The sequence below is a fragment of the Rhineura floridana genome, chromosome 1, assembly GCF_030035675.1.
Source record: "Rhineura floridana isolate rRhiFlo1 chromosome 1, rRhiFlo1.hap2, whole genome shotgun sequence".
Lineage (NCBI taxonomy): Eukaryota > Metazoa > Chordata > Lepidosauria > Squamata > Rhineuridae > Rhineura > Rhineura floridana.
In genome coordinates, this window is record NC_084480.1 from 20,782,458 (window position 1) to 20,796,980 (window position 14,523).

Sequence of the window (14,523 nt, forward strand, 5' to 3'; positions counted from 1 at the left end):
AGAAGGGTTAATGAGCTTCTCTAAGGTCAGTGACCTGGGTCCTAGGTGACCTATAGAGAGACTTTCATATATGAAAGCTGCTGGTGTCTCTCTTTTTAACCTTGTAAAACTTCCCAATCACTCCCAGATGAAGGCTTGAATGGAGAATAATAGCAAGGCTGCTATTATTTCTTTCCTTGACTTGTTTCATTTTTCAGGTTTTTAAATAAGAAGTGTAAAGAAGAGGGGGGAAGATAGAAATTAATCTATTTTAAGATTAATTTCTTGCCACCTTCTGTCCTTGAATATATCCAGCTGCTACCAGCAATTTATTTCCCTGATTTCCACTGTTTTCTCCTAGCCACCACTATTAAGAATTTATATTTTTTGCAATTGTACATACCAGTGTTTGTTCCCATGTTCCTGCATCTGGAGTATTGGGAGGAATTGTGTACAGAGAGAGAGAAAAAAAGCAACTGCCTTTCATATTGAGCAAATCCTTATATAGCTCCTAATGAGAATGCTGAGGAATGCTGATCACAGGTTCTCTGCATCCTGGTCTGTAGCCCTGGGATTATTGTGTTTTGTCTGTGGTCCTGTTCTCTGTAGTCTTTCCTTCATGCGCATGTACTGCCCCCATCTTGTCCCACTTAGCATGGAGGTGTGGGGGCCTCTCAGTGAATGCATTCTAGGCTTCCAGTTTTCTCTTGGATAGTAGCTTGCATAGAGTGAAGGGTCTAGCTGTTTCTCCATGAAACTAGAGTTTGACTTTGGTTTCTCTTAGCTGCTCAGCTAGGAAAAAGCCCTCCTCCTTTCCTGATAAAGTCTTGCAACATGAGATGTATTTTGAGTACAGGAGCAATCTAGGTTGCCTAAACAAACTTCAGTAAAATGTGTAGGCTTAACAAACTTTGGAAAGTTGCCTGAAGCTGGCAGCTGGCATCCCTTCTACCACACACTTCTTAGAAAATTACTGAGCTGTGTTTTCACTTGCTAATTATTTAATAGCAAATTGCCAACTTGTCTTTAGTCCACAGGCAATGGGCTTTAGTACCAAACAAGAAGTCCAGGAAAGTTTTCTGGAAAAGACGATACCACAAAGAACACCATCGTAGCTTCACACCTTAGTCTATGCTACCCCTCTGTCTTCTGTCTTTATCTGCTATGCAGATGTGTGAGGGATAGATGTGGATATAGCTTATCATGATTTGATATTTCAGTGTGAAACCATATGGTGGTATTCAGTGCTAGTCCTACTCAGAATACACCCATTGACATTAATAAACACGACTAACTTAGGTTTATCCATTTCATTGGGTTTACTTTGAGTAGGACTTAGCCGGAAGCCTCAGGAGGGGAGAGTGTTCTTGCACTCAGGTCCTGCTTGCAGGCTTCCCCCAAGCACATGGTTGGCCACTGTGAGAACTGGATGCTGAACTAGATGGGCCACTGGCCTGATCCAGCAGGCTCTTCTTATGTTCTTATGAATACAACCCATAGAACTAAAAAGGACTTAAATGTACAGAGCAGGGATGGGGAATGTGTGCTCCTCAAGGTACTGCGGGATTTCAATCCCCATTAGACCCAGCCAGCATGATCAGTAGTCAAGAGTGATGTAGTCCAACAATATCTAGAGAGCCACAGGTTCCTCATTCTGAGGTTAGTACATTAAGTCTGGATATGGGAAACTACTTGGCTATGAAATTTACTGGGTTGCTTAACCTCCTTCACAAAAGATGTTAGGATAAAAGGAGGGAATTGTAGGGACATTGGAAACTGTCTTATACCCAAATCAGACCGTTAGTCCATCTAGGTCGGTATTGTCTACACTGACTGAGAGTTTCAGATAGGGGCTTTCTCTCTCTGGAGGTGCTGTGGCCTGAACCTGAGACCTTTTCCCTGCAAAGCATGTACTTTTTCACTGAGCTATGACCTTTCACCAAATATCCTATCTCTGTGCTTCTTATTATGCATCTGGCATATAATAGATCTGTTCCTTAGAGTACATGTCCACCAGTTCTTTTTAATATGGAGAAAGTTTGTTCCTGTCTTTGTGATCTTGCATAAATAATACAGTATGTTATATGCTGTCTTGATTTTCCCTAGAAGATACTGTTGTGGCAGTGTCAGTGACTGGCATTCTGAAAGTGTGGATAGTAACTTCTGAAGTGAATCACATGCAGGTAAAGAAAAACAATGTAGCCTCATAACTGTTGTCATCGTCATCATCCTCTCTCCCCCCCAAAGACTTAACCTGATTAGACTATCTGGGTCATTTATCATTAAAAAAATGATCAACAGTAATTTTCATTGTGTTTCCATTTCCCCCAAATATAGGCTTGTTTTCATAGATATTTCTGTTTCTGCTATAGACAGATGTTATTTAAAATCTGATGGCCTAAGGGTTTTTTCTTTTGACAAGTTTATTATTATTTATTTATTTTATTTCTTAAATTTATATCCCTTCCAGTAGGAGCTCAGGGCAGCAAAAACAATAAAAACACTCTAAAACATCATAAAAATAGATGTGAAGGTCTTCAGTAGGCACTGAAAAGATAACACAGATGGCACCTGTCTAGTATTTAAGGGGAGGGAATTCCAAAGGGTAGATGCCACAACACTAAAGGTCCGCTTCCCATGTTGTGCAGAACGGACCTCCTGATAAGATGATATGTTATGCCTTCACTTAGTCTGCTATATGCAGATAAAGTCTAGTTCCTAGCGTATGAAACCTTCTTCTAGTTTTGTTCCTTCCTTTTGTAAAATTTGTATTAAAATACATATTTAATTCCTTAGTTTCATGACTTGTCACCAGTGTTGTTTGTTCAGCATTTCAGCTGCTTTGAGAAGAAGGAAAAAATCTAAGGCTCAAACATCTTCTATTACTTTGAAAGCAACTGAATGCTAGATATAGATAGCATGCTCGACAAAAATTGCTTGCTGGGATTGAAGGGGAGGACGTCCTTAGCTAACTCTATGCTATATAGAACTATAAAAGAAATCATGGCTGGATCCAGACTTTGCTTCTGCAGGTGAATAGTGTGGGAGGTAGTAATGTGGACCGCAGGGGAAGGAAGAATCATCAAAAGTCACTACCTTCCTCCCCCACCTCCTCACGCCTTCTGTGGACAGAAGGAACCTTTCCATCCACGGAAGGAGAAGTCTGGATCCAACAAATATCCAGGCAATTTGTTTTTATAAGTAAAATCAGTTCCTCACAAGCTAGGTTTTAATGTTCGTGGTGCAGGAAAACCCCATAGATAACTAGATTGTTCTTTTTCTTATTGTTATAAGTGCAGAAGAGGAATAATGGAATGAAATGGATTGAGATTATTTCATGTGTGACTGAAATGTTTTACTCTTGTCTTTTTAGGATACAGAGCCAATCTTTGAGGAGGAGTCTAAACCTATTTACTGTCAAAACTGCCAAAGTATTTCTTTCTGTGCATTTACCCAAAGATCACTTTTGGTAGTTTGCTCTAAATACTGGAGGGTAAGGATAACCAGTTAAGTAAAAGCTGGCTTTTCTTTATTGCGCAGGCTGCTGTTACTGTCAGTGAGGCATATATGCAAAGAAGCTCACAGCAGTCAGATAATAAATTAATTAGAGTTTGATTTCATCAAAAACAATCTCTTCAGTGCATGCGAGCTCACACTATTGGCAGCATATTGCTTTTGCGTTAGAATACTATCGACATTTATTCAAATACTGAGGTAATTTTTGATACAGGGGTGGTAAACTTGTGGCCTGGATATAGCCTGCCAAGCAGTTTCAGGTGGCCCAACAACCCCCAACAAAATTGGGTATCCTGTTACCTTGGAAAGGTGCCTCTCCTCTCCCTAGTGCAGCACCATTTTTAGGAGGTCTTTGTTCCTTTTTAAAGTTAGCAGAGAGCTGTTCTCAGAGCTGAGCTGGGAAGAGATGTCTTCCCTTCCTAGCTCAGGGTTGCAGTGAGGAAGAAAACTGCTCCATAAACATTTTTACTTTCAAGGGAAGAAGTTCTACAGTTGGGACAGAATTATAGCAAGAACTCTCTTAATGTGCCTGTGTGTGCATGTGTGTGTGTGAAGGGTCTGTGTGTGAGTGGTGATTGTGTGGACTGGTTGTGTATGCATGCACATGCAGACTCCCTCTTCCCCCCCCGCATGCATGAACAGAGAGAAAGAGTGAACACACACACAGAGCTTTCTCTGTAATTGTGCCCCAGCTCTGCATGTGTGAATAGTCACAACCATTTGTTGACTACTGGTGTAAGGCGCTCGGAGGGTTGACCAACCTTGAATGCGGCTCTTGTGCTGAAAAAAAGTAGCCACCCCTACTTTAATAGAATTAATAAAACACCTGAGATGGCCATTACTGTCCAATTTTTCTTTTTCTTTTAAAAGCATTTAGTATTGATTGTATAATCTTTGAAGTCTTTTGTCTCCTATGTAGGGAAGTTCCTCTTGCACTCTTTCTGATGGCTTTCACGCACATGGCTAACGCATTCCTTTTCCGACAAGCTTTTAACCTGCTGAGCTGAAACTTTTTATATATCCCTTAATTTATATCTCTGCATTGACTTTGCCCTTTTCTTTGTCTAGTATTTTAAGATGCTTTGTATTTTAAAGAGGTTGTGTACTCCCTTGAGCATTTTTAAATGGAAAATAGGTTATAGACTCTTTAATAAGCAGTCTAATTTTTATAGTTACTAATAAGCCTAAGAAGATAAGCAGGAGTCAATTACAGTTCATGTTGTATCTACAGTATGCACTTTTAACTTGTTCTCTTTACATATATAGAACATCTAAAAAGCACCGTTTGCTGTTGGGTTCTCATCTATCGAAAACACTGACAAAGTTTGTGATACAATTATTGGTTTTTGTTATGTAATTCCTTTCTTTAGGTATTCGATGCTGGTGATTATTCCCTGTTATGCTCCGTTCCCAGTGAGAACGGACAGACTTGGACAGGTGGTGATTTTATATTGGCGGACAAAGTAATCATATGGACGGAAGATGGCCAAAGTCTGATATATAAACTGCCAGCCAGGTACACGGGGGCAAAGGGGTTCACCTTTAAATGGTTGGTTTTGGGAGAGTTGCTTCCACGTTAGATGATGTTAATAAACTAGGATATCGAATCATAGTTGGATCCTGGTTTCTTTTAACTAAATCATAGTTCAAGCAAACTGCAGTTCCCTGATGCATGGGGACATTATGGGGAATTGTGGTTAGTTCTAAAGTTGAAGGCTTCGAACACCTTGCATGTTAGATGGGAGCACTCTGGGCTGTGACTTGGGTCAGCCTTTTCCCTGTAATGCTAAATGAAGGTTTAGCATTGTGTCCGAACTGGGCTTTACTGTACAATTAGAAATGCTGAAAGAAACATGAAGTTCATATTGTCCATACATTTGTATTGTAAAAGGCGTTTGCATGCTCAATAAATAGTATGAATTGTATCTAGTTGTGCCCCTTTGCTGAGGTCAGGCCCTTTGATTTAGTGTAGGCTTCTGTTAGCAGAAGTAAGAAAGATTCCCTCCCCCCGATTCCCCCTAAGCCTTCCCAAATCTGTGCCACAGGGTTGGGGGGATTGTTTGGAACAGCATGGTAACTGGCGTGGGGACTGCAGAAGAGGGAGGGGAATTTGTGAAATTCACATCTCTCCAGCCACTCATTTTTGCTCATTGAAGCCTCTGCTGGATCAAAGAGCTTTCCATCAGTGCACAATTGGATGCAACCCTATGTGTTTAATTGCTGTGAATTTTCTTGGTATAAAATGGCAGGAGCAGCATTTTGTGTGAGAGGTGGCTAGTTAATTAAGTATAAGGGCTTGGTGAAAGTTCTGGGAGAATTTGCTACAGTCCATTTATTTATTATTTGATTTATATCCCGCCCTTCTTCCCAGCAGGAGCTGAGGGCGGCAAACAAAAGCACTAAAAACACTTTAAAGCATCATAAAAACAGACTTTAAAATACATTAAAACAAAGCAACTTTAAAAACATTTTTTAAAAAACTTTTGAAGAGATCTTTAAAAAAAGGTTAAAAAACTATTGCTTTTTAAAAATGGTTTAAAAGCATATTAAAAAGCAATTCCAACGTAGAAGCAGACTGTTTTATGTAAAGCTAATAGGTCAACATAGCTTCTGAAGCAAATGAGAGCTCCTATTCATATCTAGCTATGTAGTCCACGACCAAGACAGGCACACTGAAGCTGTGGGATTAGGGCTGTTATATTTTGCAATCTTTATATGGGCTACTAGATGTTCTTTATGTGTGGATTTTTCCTGCAGTTGTTTGCCTGCTAGTGATTCATTTCGCAGTGATGTTGGAAAAGTTGTTGAAAATCTCAATCCTCCTCAACTCCACTGTGTTGTGGACAGAGCAGTGGAGAAATCAGATAAACAGGTAAGGCTTTCGTTTGGGCTGTGTTCATGGGAAGGAAGCTAATTAATGAAAAGCTGTGCGAATAGCCTTGCAGTGACCGTCTTGAAGCTGCCTTACACAGAGTCTGAGCGCTTGTGCATCTAGTCTTGTGTTGCCTGTGCTGACTGGCAGTGCCTTTCCAAGTGCTCAGGTTGGGCCTGTCCCAGCCTTTTTACCTGAGATGCTTTAACTGGAGGTGCAGAGCACTGAACCTGGGATCTCCATGTATTCAGCAAGAGGTATGGCCTGCACTTGGCAAAACTGGCGTTCTGATGAGCAAGATTGCACTCTTGTTTCTGAGCTTTTTTTTTTATTTTGCAGTTTTCAATCTGCCCCCCTGTCACTCGATTCTTCTACGGCCGCAGGGAGTGTTTCCATAAACTACTTATCCAGGGAGACTCCTCGGGGAGGCTCAGCATTTGGAGTATACCAAATACACTTGACCAGCAAAATGTGACAGAAGGTAGCTACTTTCCAATTTAATAACACAGCTTTAGCATGAACATTTTATAAAATTTGTGCTCATTTCTGTGAAATCCTGAAACCTTTGGTGCCCACCAACTTGGATGGCTTTAAAGGAGGATTAGACAAATTAATGGGGGATAAGGCTATTAATGGTTACTAGCCACGATGGGTATGTTCTTTCTCCTCTGTCAGAGGCAGTTTGTCTCTGAATCCCAGTTGCTGGGAATCGCAAGTGCAGAGAGTGCTGTTGCACTCAGGTCGTGCTTTCAGGCTTCCCATAGGCACCTGGTTGGTCACTGCGAGAACGGAATGTTGTTCCGGCCTGATCCAGCAGGCTCTTATGTGCATTGTAACCATCCCTGCTTGCATCTATCACTAGAAGCTGCTCCACCCAAATGTTCTCCTCTCTGTTTCCATTCCAAAGCAGTTCATAAAAATCAAATTCTAAAAGAATAGCTGCTTAGGCTGTTGTAGGAGAAGCAAACAGTCCTGTGGGTACTTCAAGATCTTAAAGATTCTGGCATGAACTTCTGTATGCAAGAGCTTGCTTCATCTGATGCATGAAGTAAAAAACAAAGCTGTTGGATATAATATATGCACTCGGGGGTGCCTCTTTATTCAAGAGAATAAACATGATCAAGAGAATAAAGGATAAGGAACACATCCTAAAACCAAGGTTACTTGGTACATGCAGGAGGATGGGGCGGGGGGGGGGACCCAGGATGCCAGGTTGAAAAAATGTAGATGATGAAGTTCCAAATGGATTTATTAAAAATAGTAAAGATGCCCAACTTGGTACATGCTTCATCCAGTTCTAATAAAAAAGACAGTTCAGTGAGCCTGTAGATGCAGAAGTAATCAAACTTTATTCTAATAAGCATTTTTGAGCTGTAATAATGGCTTTTAAATAGAAAATAATTTTAACATTTAGGCTGCAATCCAATACACACTTACCTGGGAGTAAGTCCCACTGAACCCAATGAAGCTTACGTCTGAGTAGGCATGTGTTGGCTTGCTTAGTCAATTTATTGGTTAGACTACATTATTTATTTATTGTTTGATTTAAAATGGTTGTTCTAATTAATCATTTCATAGACGCTTTTTATTTTTTAAAGCTCCTTATTTTTAATAGGAGTGCTTTGCAAAAGCATCTCAGAAGAGGCATTCCTATGGTGTGCAAGAAGGAAAGCATATAGCAGGATGGTGCCTGCTGTGACATACGCAGTTATTTAAAAACAGTGCGTCTTTTTTTCACATGCACCTTTTTTAATGTGCAAATGTATGCAGATGTAATAGATGAAGACCATATGATTTGACTAAGATTTCTTTATAAAGAGGACAGAGTTGTAATCTTGGGTTCACAGGGTTCTTCATGTAGCCAAGGCATTATTATTATTATTATCTTTATACCCCGCCCTTTTTCCAAACTGGAACTCAAGGCGGCTTCCAGATAAAAATAAGTACATATCATTAAGAACCTATAAACATATAAAACATATAAACATATAAAATCAGCATTAAAACAGGATTAAACTATTAAGATGTTAAAAACAATTACTCTTAAAATACTGCAACCCAGTTTAGGAGCATACAAGTAAAACAATAACATACAGCATCCTCTTCCGTCACCACCCTTAAAGCCTTCAGTTCCAAAGGCCTGCCGGAAGAAAAAAGTGTTTAGCTGTCGGTGGAAGGACTGCACAGAGGAGGCCATTCTTGCCTCCCTAGGAGGGAGTTCCAGAGCCTAGGGGCAGCCACCGAATAGGCCCTATCTCGTGTCCCCACCAGTCGCACTTGTGAAGGTGTGAAGGGATCGTGAGAAGGGTCTCTCCTGAAGATCTCAGGGCCCGGGCAGGCATTCAATTTTGTTCCACTTTTTCTAATAAAAATGTATGTAAAATTGTGTTGGAAGTGATGGCGAAAAAGGCAAAATAGTCCCAGTCATTGAGCTAAAACAAAAAACTGAAACCATTTGTGTTAACACTATTATGGAGTTTTCTTTCAGGGAAAGCCAGGATGTACTTTTTTTTTTTTTTTTAGGATAGGATAGTAGACATTCTAGAAGCTAGAACTCCTGGATGCTTAGAAATATACAATGGAATCTAGGAGTTTTAAGTAGTCTTTTCATTCTGGGAATAGCATAGCGTTGGGTTCTGCTTTGGTTTTTGCATTGATATTGATCCATCTACTTTTAAATATCCATCTACCATTCCATGCTAGGGATAATTAGGAAAGGTATTGAAAATAAAACAGCTGATATCATAATGCCGTTGTATAAATCAATGGTGCGGCCGCATTTGGAATACTGTGTACATGTTGAGCCTCTGCTTCCCTGTGAGGGCCAGGGAGGGGGAAGACATGAGTTTCAGGTTTCCCAGCTGTCAGAAGGCACGGAAGACCAAGAAGTTGTTGAGTCTCAGCAAGACCTTGGGAGGGGGAGTGAGGTTGACTCCGGGCCAGTTCCCACGGATGGTGCGATCTCTGAAGAGGAGAGCGTGCCGTCCCCAGGCAGGTCGGAGGAGCCCTTGGAAGATGTTTTGGAGGGGGCGTTGACCCCCCCCTCACCAAGCCGTTCTCGGGATGCCTCAAGCGCGTCACTCCCCCCTGACCTCAAGCCGGTTGCTAAGGAGACGGTTCTTGCGGACGAGCCGTTGGAAGCACAACCCCCATCACCCCGCTCTCGATGCCGCGAGAAGCGGACAGGACAGAGGCAGGACTTGCGAAGGAGCCAGAGATTAAGATCTAAAATTTTCCCTCCTTAAGACTGTAGCTCTCTGGGTTGAGCTGCTGAGTCAACTTTGTTCACATATTGCAGAGGATGTCTAGAGTGCAATTAGGGAATTCTAGTGAGCCAGCTTAGAGGGTTCTATGAAGCGCACTGCTTTTGATGTATCCATTACTTTAATAAAACAAGATTTAATTGCACCTGCGTCTCAGCCTCGTGAATCCCGCTCTGAACAGGACAGGACAGTTCTGGTCGCCTCATCTCAAAAAGGATATTATAGAGTTGGAAAAGGTTCAGAAGAGGGCAACCAGAATGATCAAGGGGATGGAGCGACTCCCTTACGAGGAAAGGTTGCAGCATTTGGGGCTTTTTAGTTTAGAGAAAAGGCGGGTCAGAGGAGACATGATAGAAGTGTATAAAATTATGCATGGCATTGAGAAAGTGGATAGAGAAAAGTTCTTCTCCCTCTCTCATAATACTAGAACTCGTGGACATTCAAAGAAGCTGAATGTTGGAAGATTTAGGACAGACAAAAGGAAGTACTTCTTTACTCAGCGCGTAGTTAAACTATGGAATTTGCTCCCACAAGATGCAGTAATGGCCACCAGCTTGGATGGCTTTAAAAGAAGATTAGACAAATTCATGGAGGACAGGGCTATCAATGGCTACTAGCCATGATGGCTGTGCTCTGCCACCCTAGTCAGAGGCAGCATGCTTCTGAAAACCAGTTGCCGGAAGCCTCAGGAGGGGAGAGTGTTCTTGCACTCGGGTCCTGCTTGCGGGCTTCCCCCAGTCACCTGGTTGGCCACTGTGAGAACAGGATGCTGGACTAGATGGGCCACTGGCCTGACCCAGCAGGCTCTTCTTATGTTCTTAAATACAGAAATTCCAGAGAGAATACATAATATCAACAGTATCTCATCTCTCTCTTTGTCTTAAGGATGGTACTTTTGTATGTGGCGATGTAATTGTCATGGTACTGGGCTGTGTCCATCTAAGCTCTATTCAGAGTAGGCCCATTGAGATTAATGGATCTAAATCATGTATATTACTTTCAGTGGGTCTACTCTGAGTAGGACTAATGTTGGATACAACCCATTTTTTGTATTGATTTCACTAACCCTTGAAAATAAGCCCATAAAATCTGCTCATCCACAAATATTTTTACTAACTCGCCTGTCTGCACATACCAATATTAGCTTGTGGCATAACAGAGGGGAGAAAATGAAACTTTTGAAAACTTTCCTTGATGAGAGATCCTTACTTTCTGTAGGCAAACAGACGGAGCATTTCCAAGACTTATTTTGTAAGAGGTTATACTTAAAGGTTTTGAGAGAGTTTGTTTTTCTGCAGCAGTTTTTAGTTAACCTTTTTTAAAAAAATAAAAATGTTTGTTTTTGAAAAACAGGCTTGAAAGTAACAACTTCCACTTCTCTACAAGAAGCATTCAGCACACTCGCCCCTCGTCCTGCTGGAATTATAGATCAGTTGAGCCTCATACCTAATAGTGGCGAGCCACTTAAAGTGACAGCAAGCGTATATATCCCAGCACATGGACGCCTGGTTTGTGGCCGTGAAGATGGAAGTATTATTATTGTACCAGCAACACAAACTGCTATGGTTCAGCTCTTGCAAGATGAACACATGCGCAGAAGGGGTGTGTGAGAAATTCCTGAAACTATGCCTTGAAAGGTGTTCTTGAAGCATGATACGGTTATTTTTTATTTGTATTCATGTTCAGCTAATATTTGAAAAGGGCATTGTGATGTCATGATTCTTCTGGCTTAGAAGTGTTTGCCTGTATTTTTTAAAATAGTTAAACAAATGCAGGCAGCTAGTTTTAATATTAAAAATGATGTGCTTTGAGGGTGCCTTTTTGTCTCACTTTGAATGACATGGGTGCATTCTAGAAATCAGAAGCTGATATTCTGGTTGGTGTGGTTATCACAATGGATTTACAAATGCAGAGAGTTTGAGTGCAATTTGCAGCTTTGTTGGTAAAGACACTGAAAAAGTCACAAATGGACCATTGATACGTCTATTGTTTGCAAAATAGCATTGCAAGCATCCAAATTTAGGACAAGGTTCAGAGGTGTTACTGATAATAGCACCTTGACTCTTACGCAGATTTGTGGCTCTTTGCAGTTATGACCAATTCATGAGCCTGCTGGTGACCCTGCATGCTTCCAGAGGCAATTAAGTGGGGGCTGTTCTGTAGGCTGGCTTATACATGCATGTGGGCAGCTTGATAAATGCAACATGAATTGATGGCTCATTTGCCACATGTAAGTCACCTTAAGTATAACACTATAGAAAGAACATGTTTCATTGTAGTTGTCATGGTTGGACTTTGAAAACCAGCCCAGGAGCTTAAACAGGAACAGAATGCTTCTGCCTCACAGTTTACAGGTGTGGATCAGAGTGAATGTATCACACTTATTCTAGAATGTCTACATTGATTGCATCTAGAACCAATGGGACCACTTATGGTTTATGTTGGAAACTGCTTGCATTTTTTAAATACATAGTGGTATATAAATATTTTATAAATAAATACATTTAAACTGCTTTGTGAGGTTCACCTGAAAAGCGATATATAAATGCCTTAAATTATTTATTTATTTATTGTATTTGTATACCGCCCCATAGCCGAAGCTCTCTGGGCTTATGCAAGTTACAGTAACTTAAAAACATTAAAAACAAATATACATGTTTAAAACACATCTTTTAAAAACAATTTAAAACACAATTTAAAAAATTTAAAATAATTTAAAAACACATGCTAAAATGCCTGGGAGAAGAGGAAAGTCTTGACCTGGCGCCGAAAAGATAATAGTGATGGTGCCAGGCACACCTCATCAGGGAGATCATTGCATAATTTGGGGGCCACCGCTGAGAAATAATAATTCAAAATGCTGCTTTTCACCTTCTAAAGCTGAGCTTCTCAGGAAGTGCTTCTTTTGTATGAACTGCTCCAGGATTTTAAGATCATCTGCTGAAGCTCCTGCTCTGGGTACATTCATTTTAGGAAATGAGACTGATTTCCACCAGGAGCAGATCATTTTTGGTGGTAATTCTGGAGCTGTGGAATGGTATTCTTCGAAAGGCTCACTTATGCTTCTGTTTTGGTCTTTATTCCACCAGGCCTTCAGGAATTACCTGAAGTATATGAGAAAGATGGGTTTTTCTTTTTTTACTGTTGCACTGAATTTTATATTGCATTTTTTTTAAAGAGAATCTTAAAACTGTTTAATTGTGAACAGACTTGAGAACACTTTTTTTGTTTTGTTTTTAGAAGATCATATATAATACTGGAAAACATTGTCCTCATATCGCTGCAGAACATAATATTTTTCTACAGGAGTCATTTGTACACACATTCAGCTGTCGGTAATCAAGGGAAGATAGATTAATTGATGGGCATGCATATCTGAAAACCAGCCCTAGGCATGCTTGGAACAGGATGTCTGTACCTTAGGACAAGGCAGTATCAATACAGTAGGAATCTCTAAGTCAGTCCTGCGGGACGGAGTTATGCAGGTTTCAGGAGAAGACAATCTCACCACAAGATTAGATAGCTGAAAAGACTAAAAGTAAATGTGGCATCGCCGAGGAAAGGGATGATATTTTTTTAGTTTAGCATTAGTAATTCTTTTGGGACTGTTACTTAGCTCCTTTTTTTCTTATATTGCAATTATTACTATTGTCTGCATACCCATGGCATGTGTTGTTTTTAGGTCTCATTCTTTCTTAATTTTCTAGGTTGGCCACCTCATAGAACTCTGCGTGGTCATCGGAACAAAGTCACCTGTTTGCTGTATCCTCACCAGGTCTCTTCTCGTTATGACCAAAGATACTTGGTGTCAGGTGGTGTAGATTTTTCTGTCATTATCTGGGACATCTTCTCTGGAGAAATGAAGCACATCTTCTGTGTGCATGGTGGGGAAATCACACAACTTTTGGTCCCTCCAGAAAACTGCAGTGTAAGTTGATGACGTCTGCTTGTATTATGACCTCACTAATTATGACGGATATACCATTAATAAAGTTGTACCATTTTTTAATTGTTGTGCCCTGCAATACATTTCTCAGTTTTTACTTGTTAAAAACTCAAAGGCTTTGTCTTGGTGTAAGCGAGTCTTTCTCATTAAAGATTGTAGAGGTGTGACTGACTGGCTTGGTCATACCTTCTCGTGTTGTACATGCTTGGGTACATTCTGTGTGAACACTTCTTAAAATAGGCTGTAGAAAGTGATATAAATAGTTCATTATAAGAAAAATAAATATGGAACTTTGGGGAGGGTGAGCATTTTTGGAAGAAAGCAAGGAACCAAGCAAGAGCCCACTGGTAGTGTTAGAAGACTGGCAGCTGTGGCTTTCACAGTCAGTGTGGAACAGAAATGAAGTAAGCAGGGAGTTGCAGCTTCCAAAAGCAAGAGGAAAGGGAGCGGACCGAAGGAAAAGACCTCCTCCCCTGTTGGGAGAAGGGGTTCTAGGCCATTAGAGAGCCAACTATATAAACAATAATGATGATAATTTATAAAGAATTATATAGAAAGAGTGGAGGCAGGCTTGGAGAGTGGTGACAAGGGAGAAGGCCTTTTCAGCTGTGGGTGCCCATCTGTGGAATACGCTCCCCAGTGAGGTCCACCTGGCACTTTCATTGACGTATTTTTGGTGCCAGGTAATGGCTTACTTTGTTTCCCAGGCATTTCATAGACTGAGATGATGGTTGTTATAAGTATGCTGCCAAAGCTTCCTGTGGCTGTATGGGAGTGTTGTTTCATTGTTTTGTTTTATAGTATGATACATTTGCTTTTGTTTTTAATATTGTTGTAAGTCACTTGGAGACCTTCGTGTAACAAGCAACTAATAAATCTAATAAATAATAATAATAAATAATATTTTATGTGTTCACACTTATAAAACCCTGGCAGATAGGTAAGTA

At 40.5% G+C, this 14,523-nt stretch overlaps 1 protein-coding gene across 3 annotated transcripts in view; it reads left to right on the plus strand.

The window, feature by feature from the left end:
* Positions 1-14,523, plus strand: part of WDR7 (WD repeat domain 7) — a 323,076-nt gene that overhangs the window by 45,803 nt on the left and 262,750 nt on the right. For all 3 annotated transcript variants that reach the window (XM_061615103.1, XM_061615091.1, XM_061615098.1), the window contains 7 exons: positions 2,086-2,162; positions 3,353-3,472; positions 4,866-5,011; positions 6,253-6,367; positions 6,707-6,848; positions 10,984-11,232; positions 13,338-13,558. In XM_061615103.1, the coding sequence (XP_061471087.1) occupies positions 2,086-2,162; positions 3,353-3,472; positions 4,866-5,011; positions 6,253-6,367; positions 6,707-6,848; positions 10,984-11,232; positions 13,338-13,558 (1,070 nt within the window). The remainder of the gene's footprint in view (positions 1-2,085; positions 2,163-3,352; positions 3,473-4,865; positions 5,012-6,252; positions 6,368-6,706; positions 6,849-10,983; positions 11,233-13,337; positions 13,559-14,523) is intronic.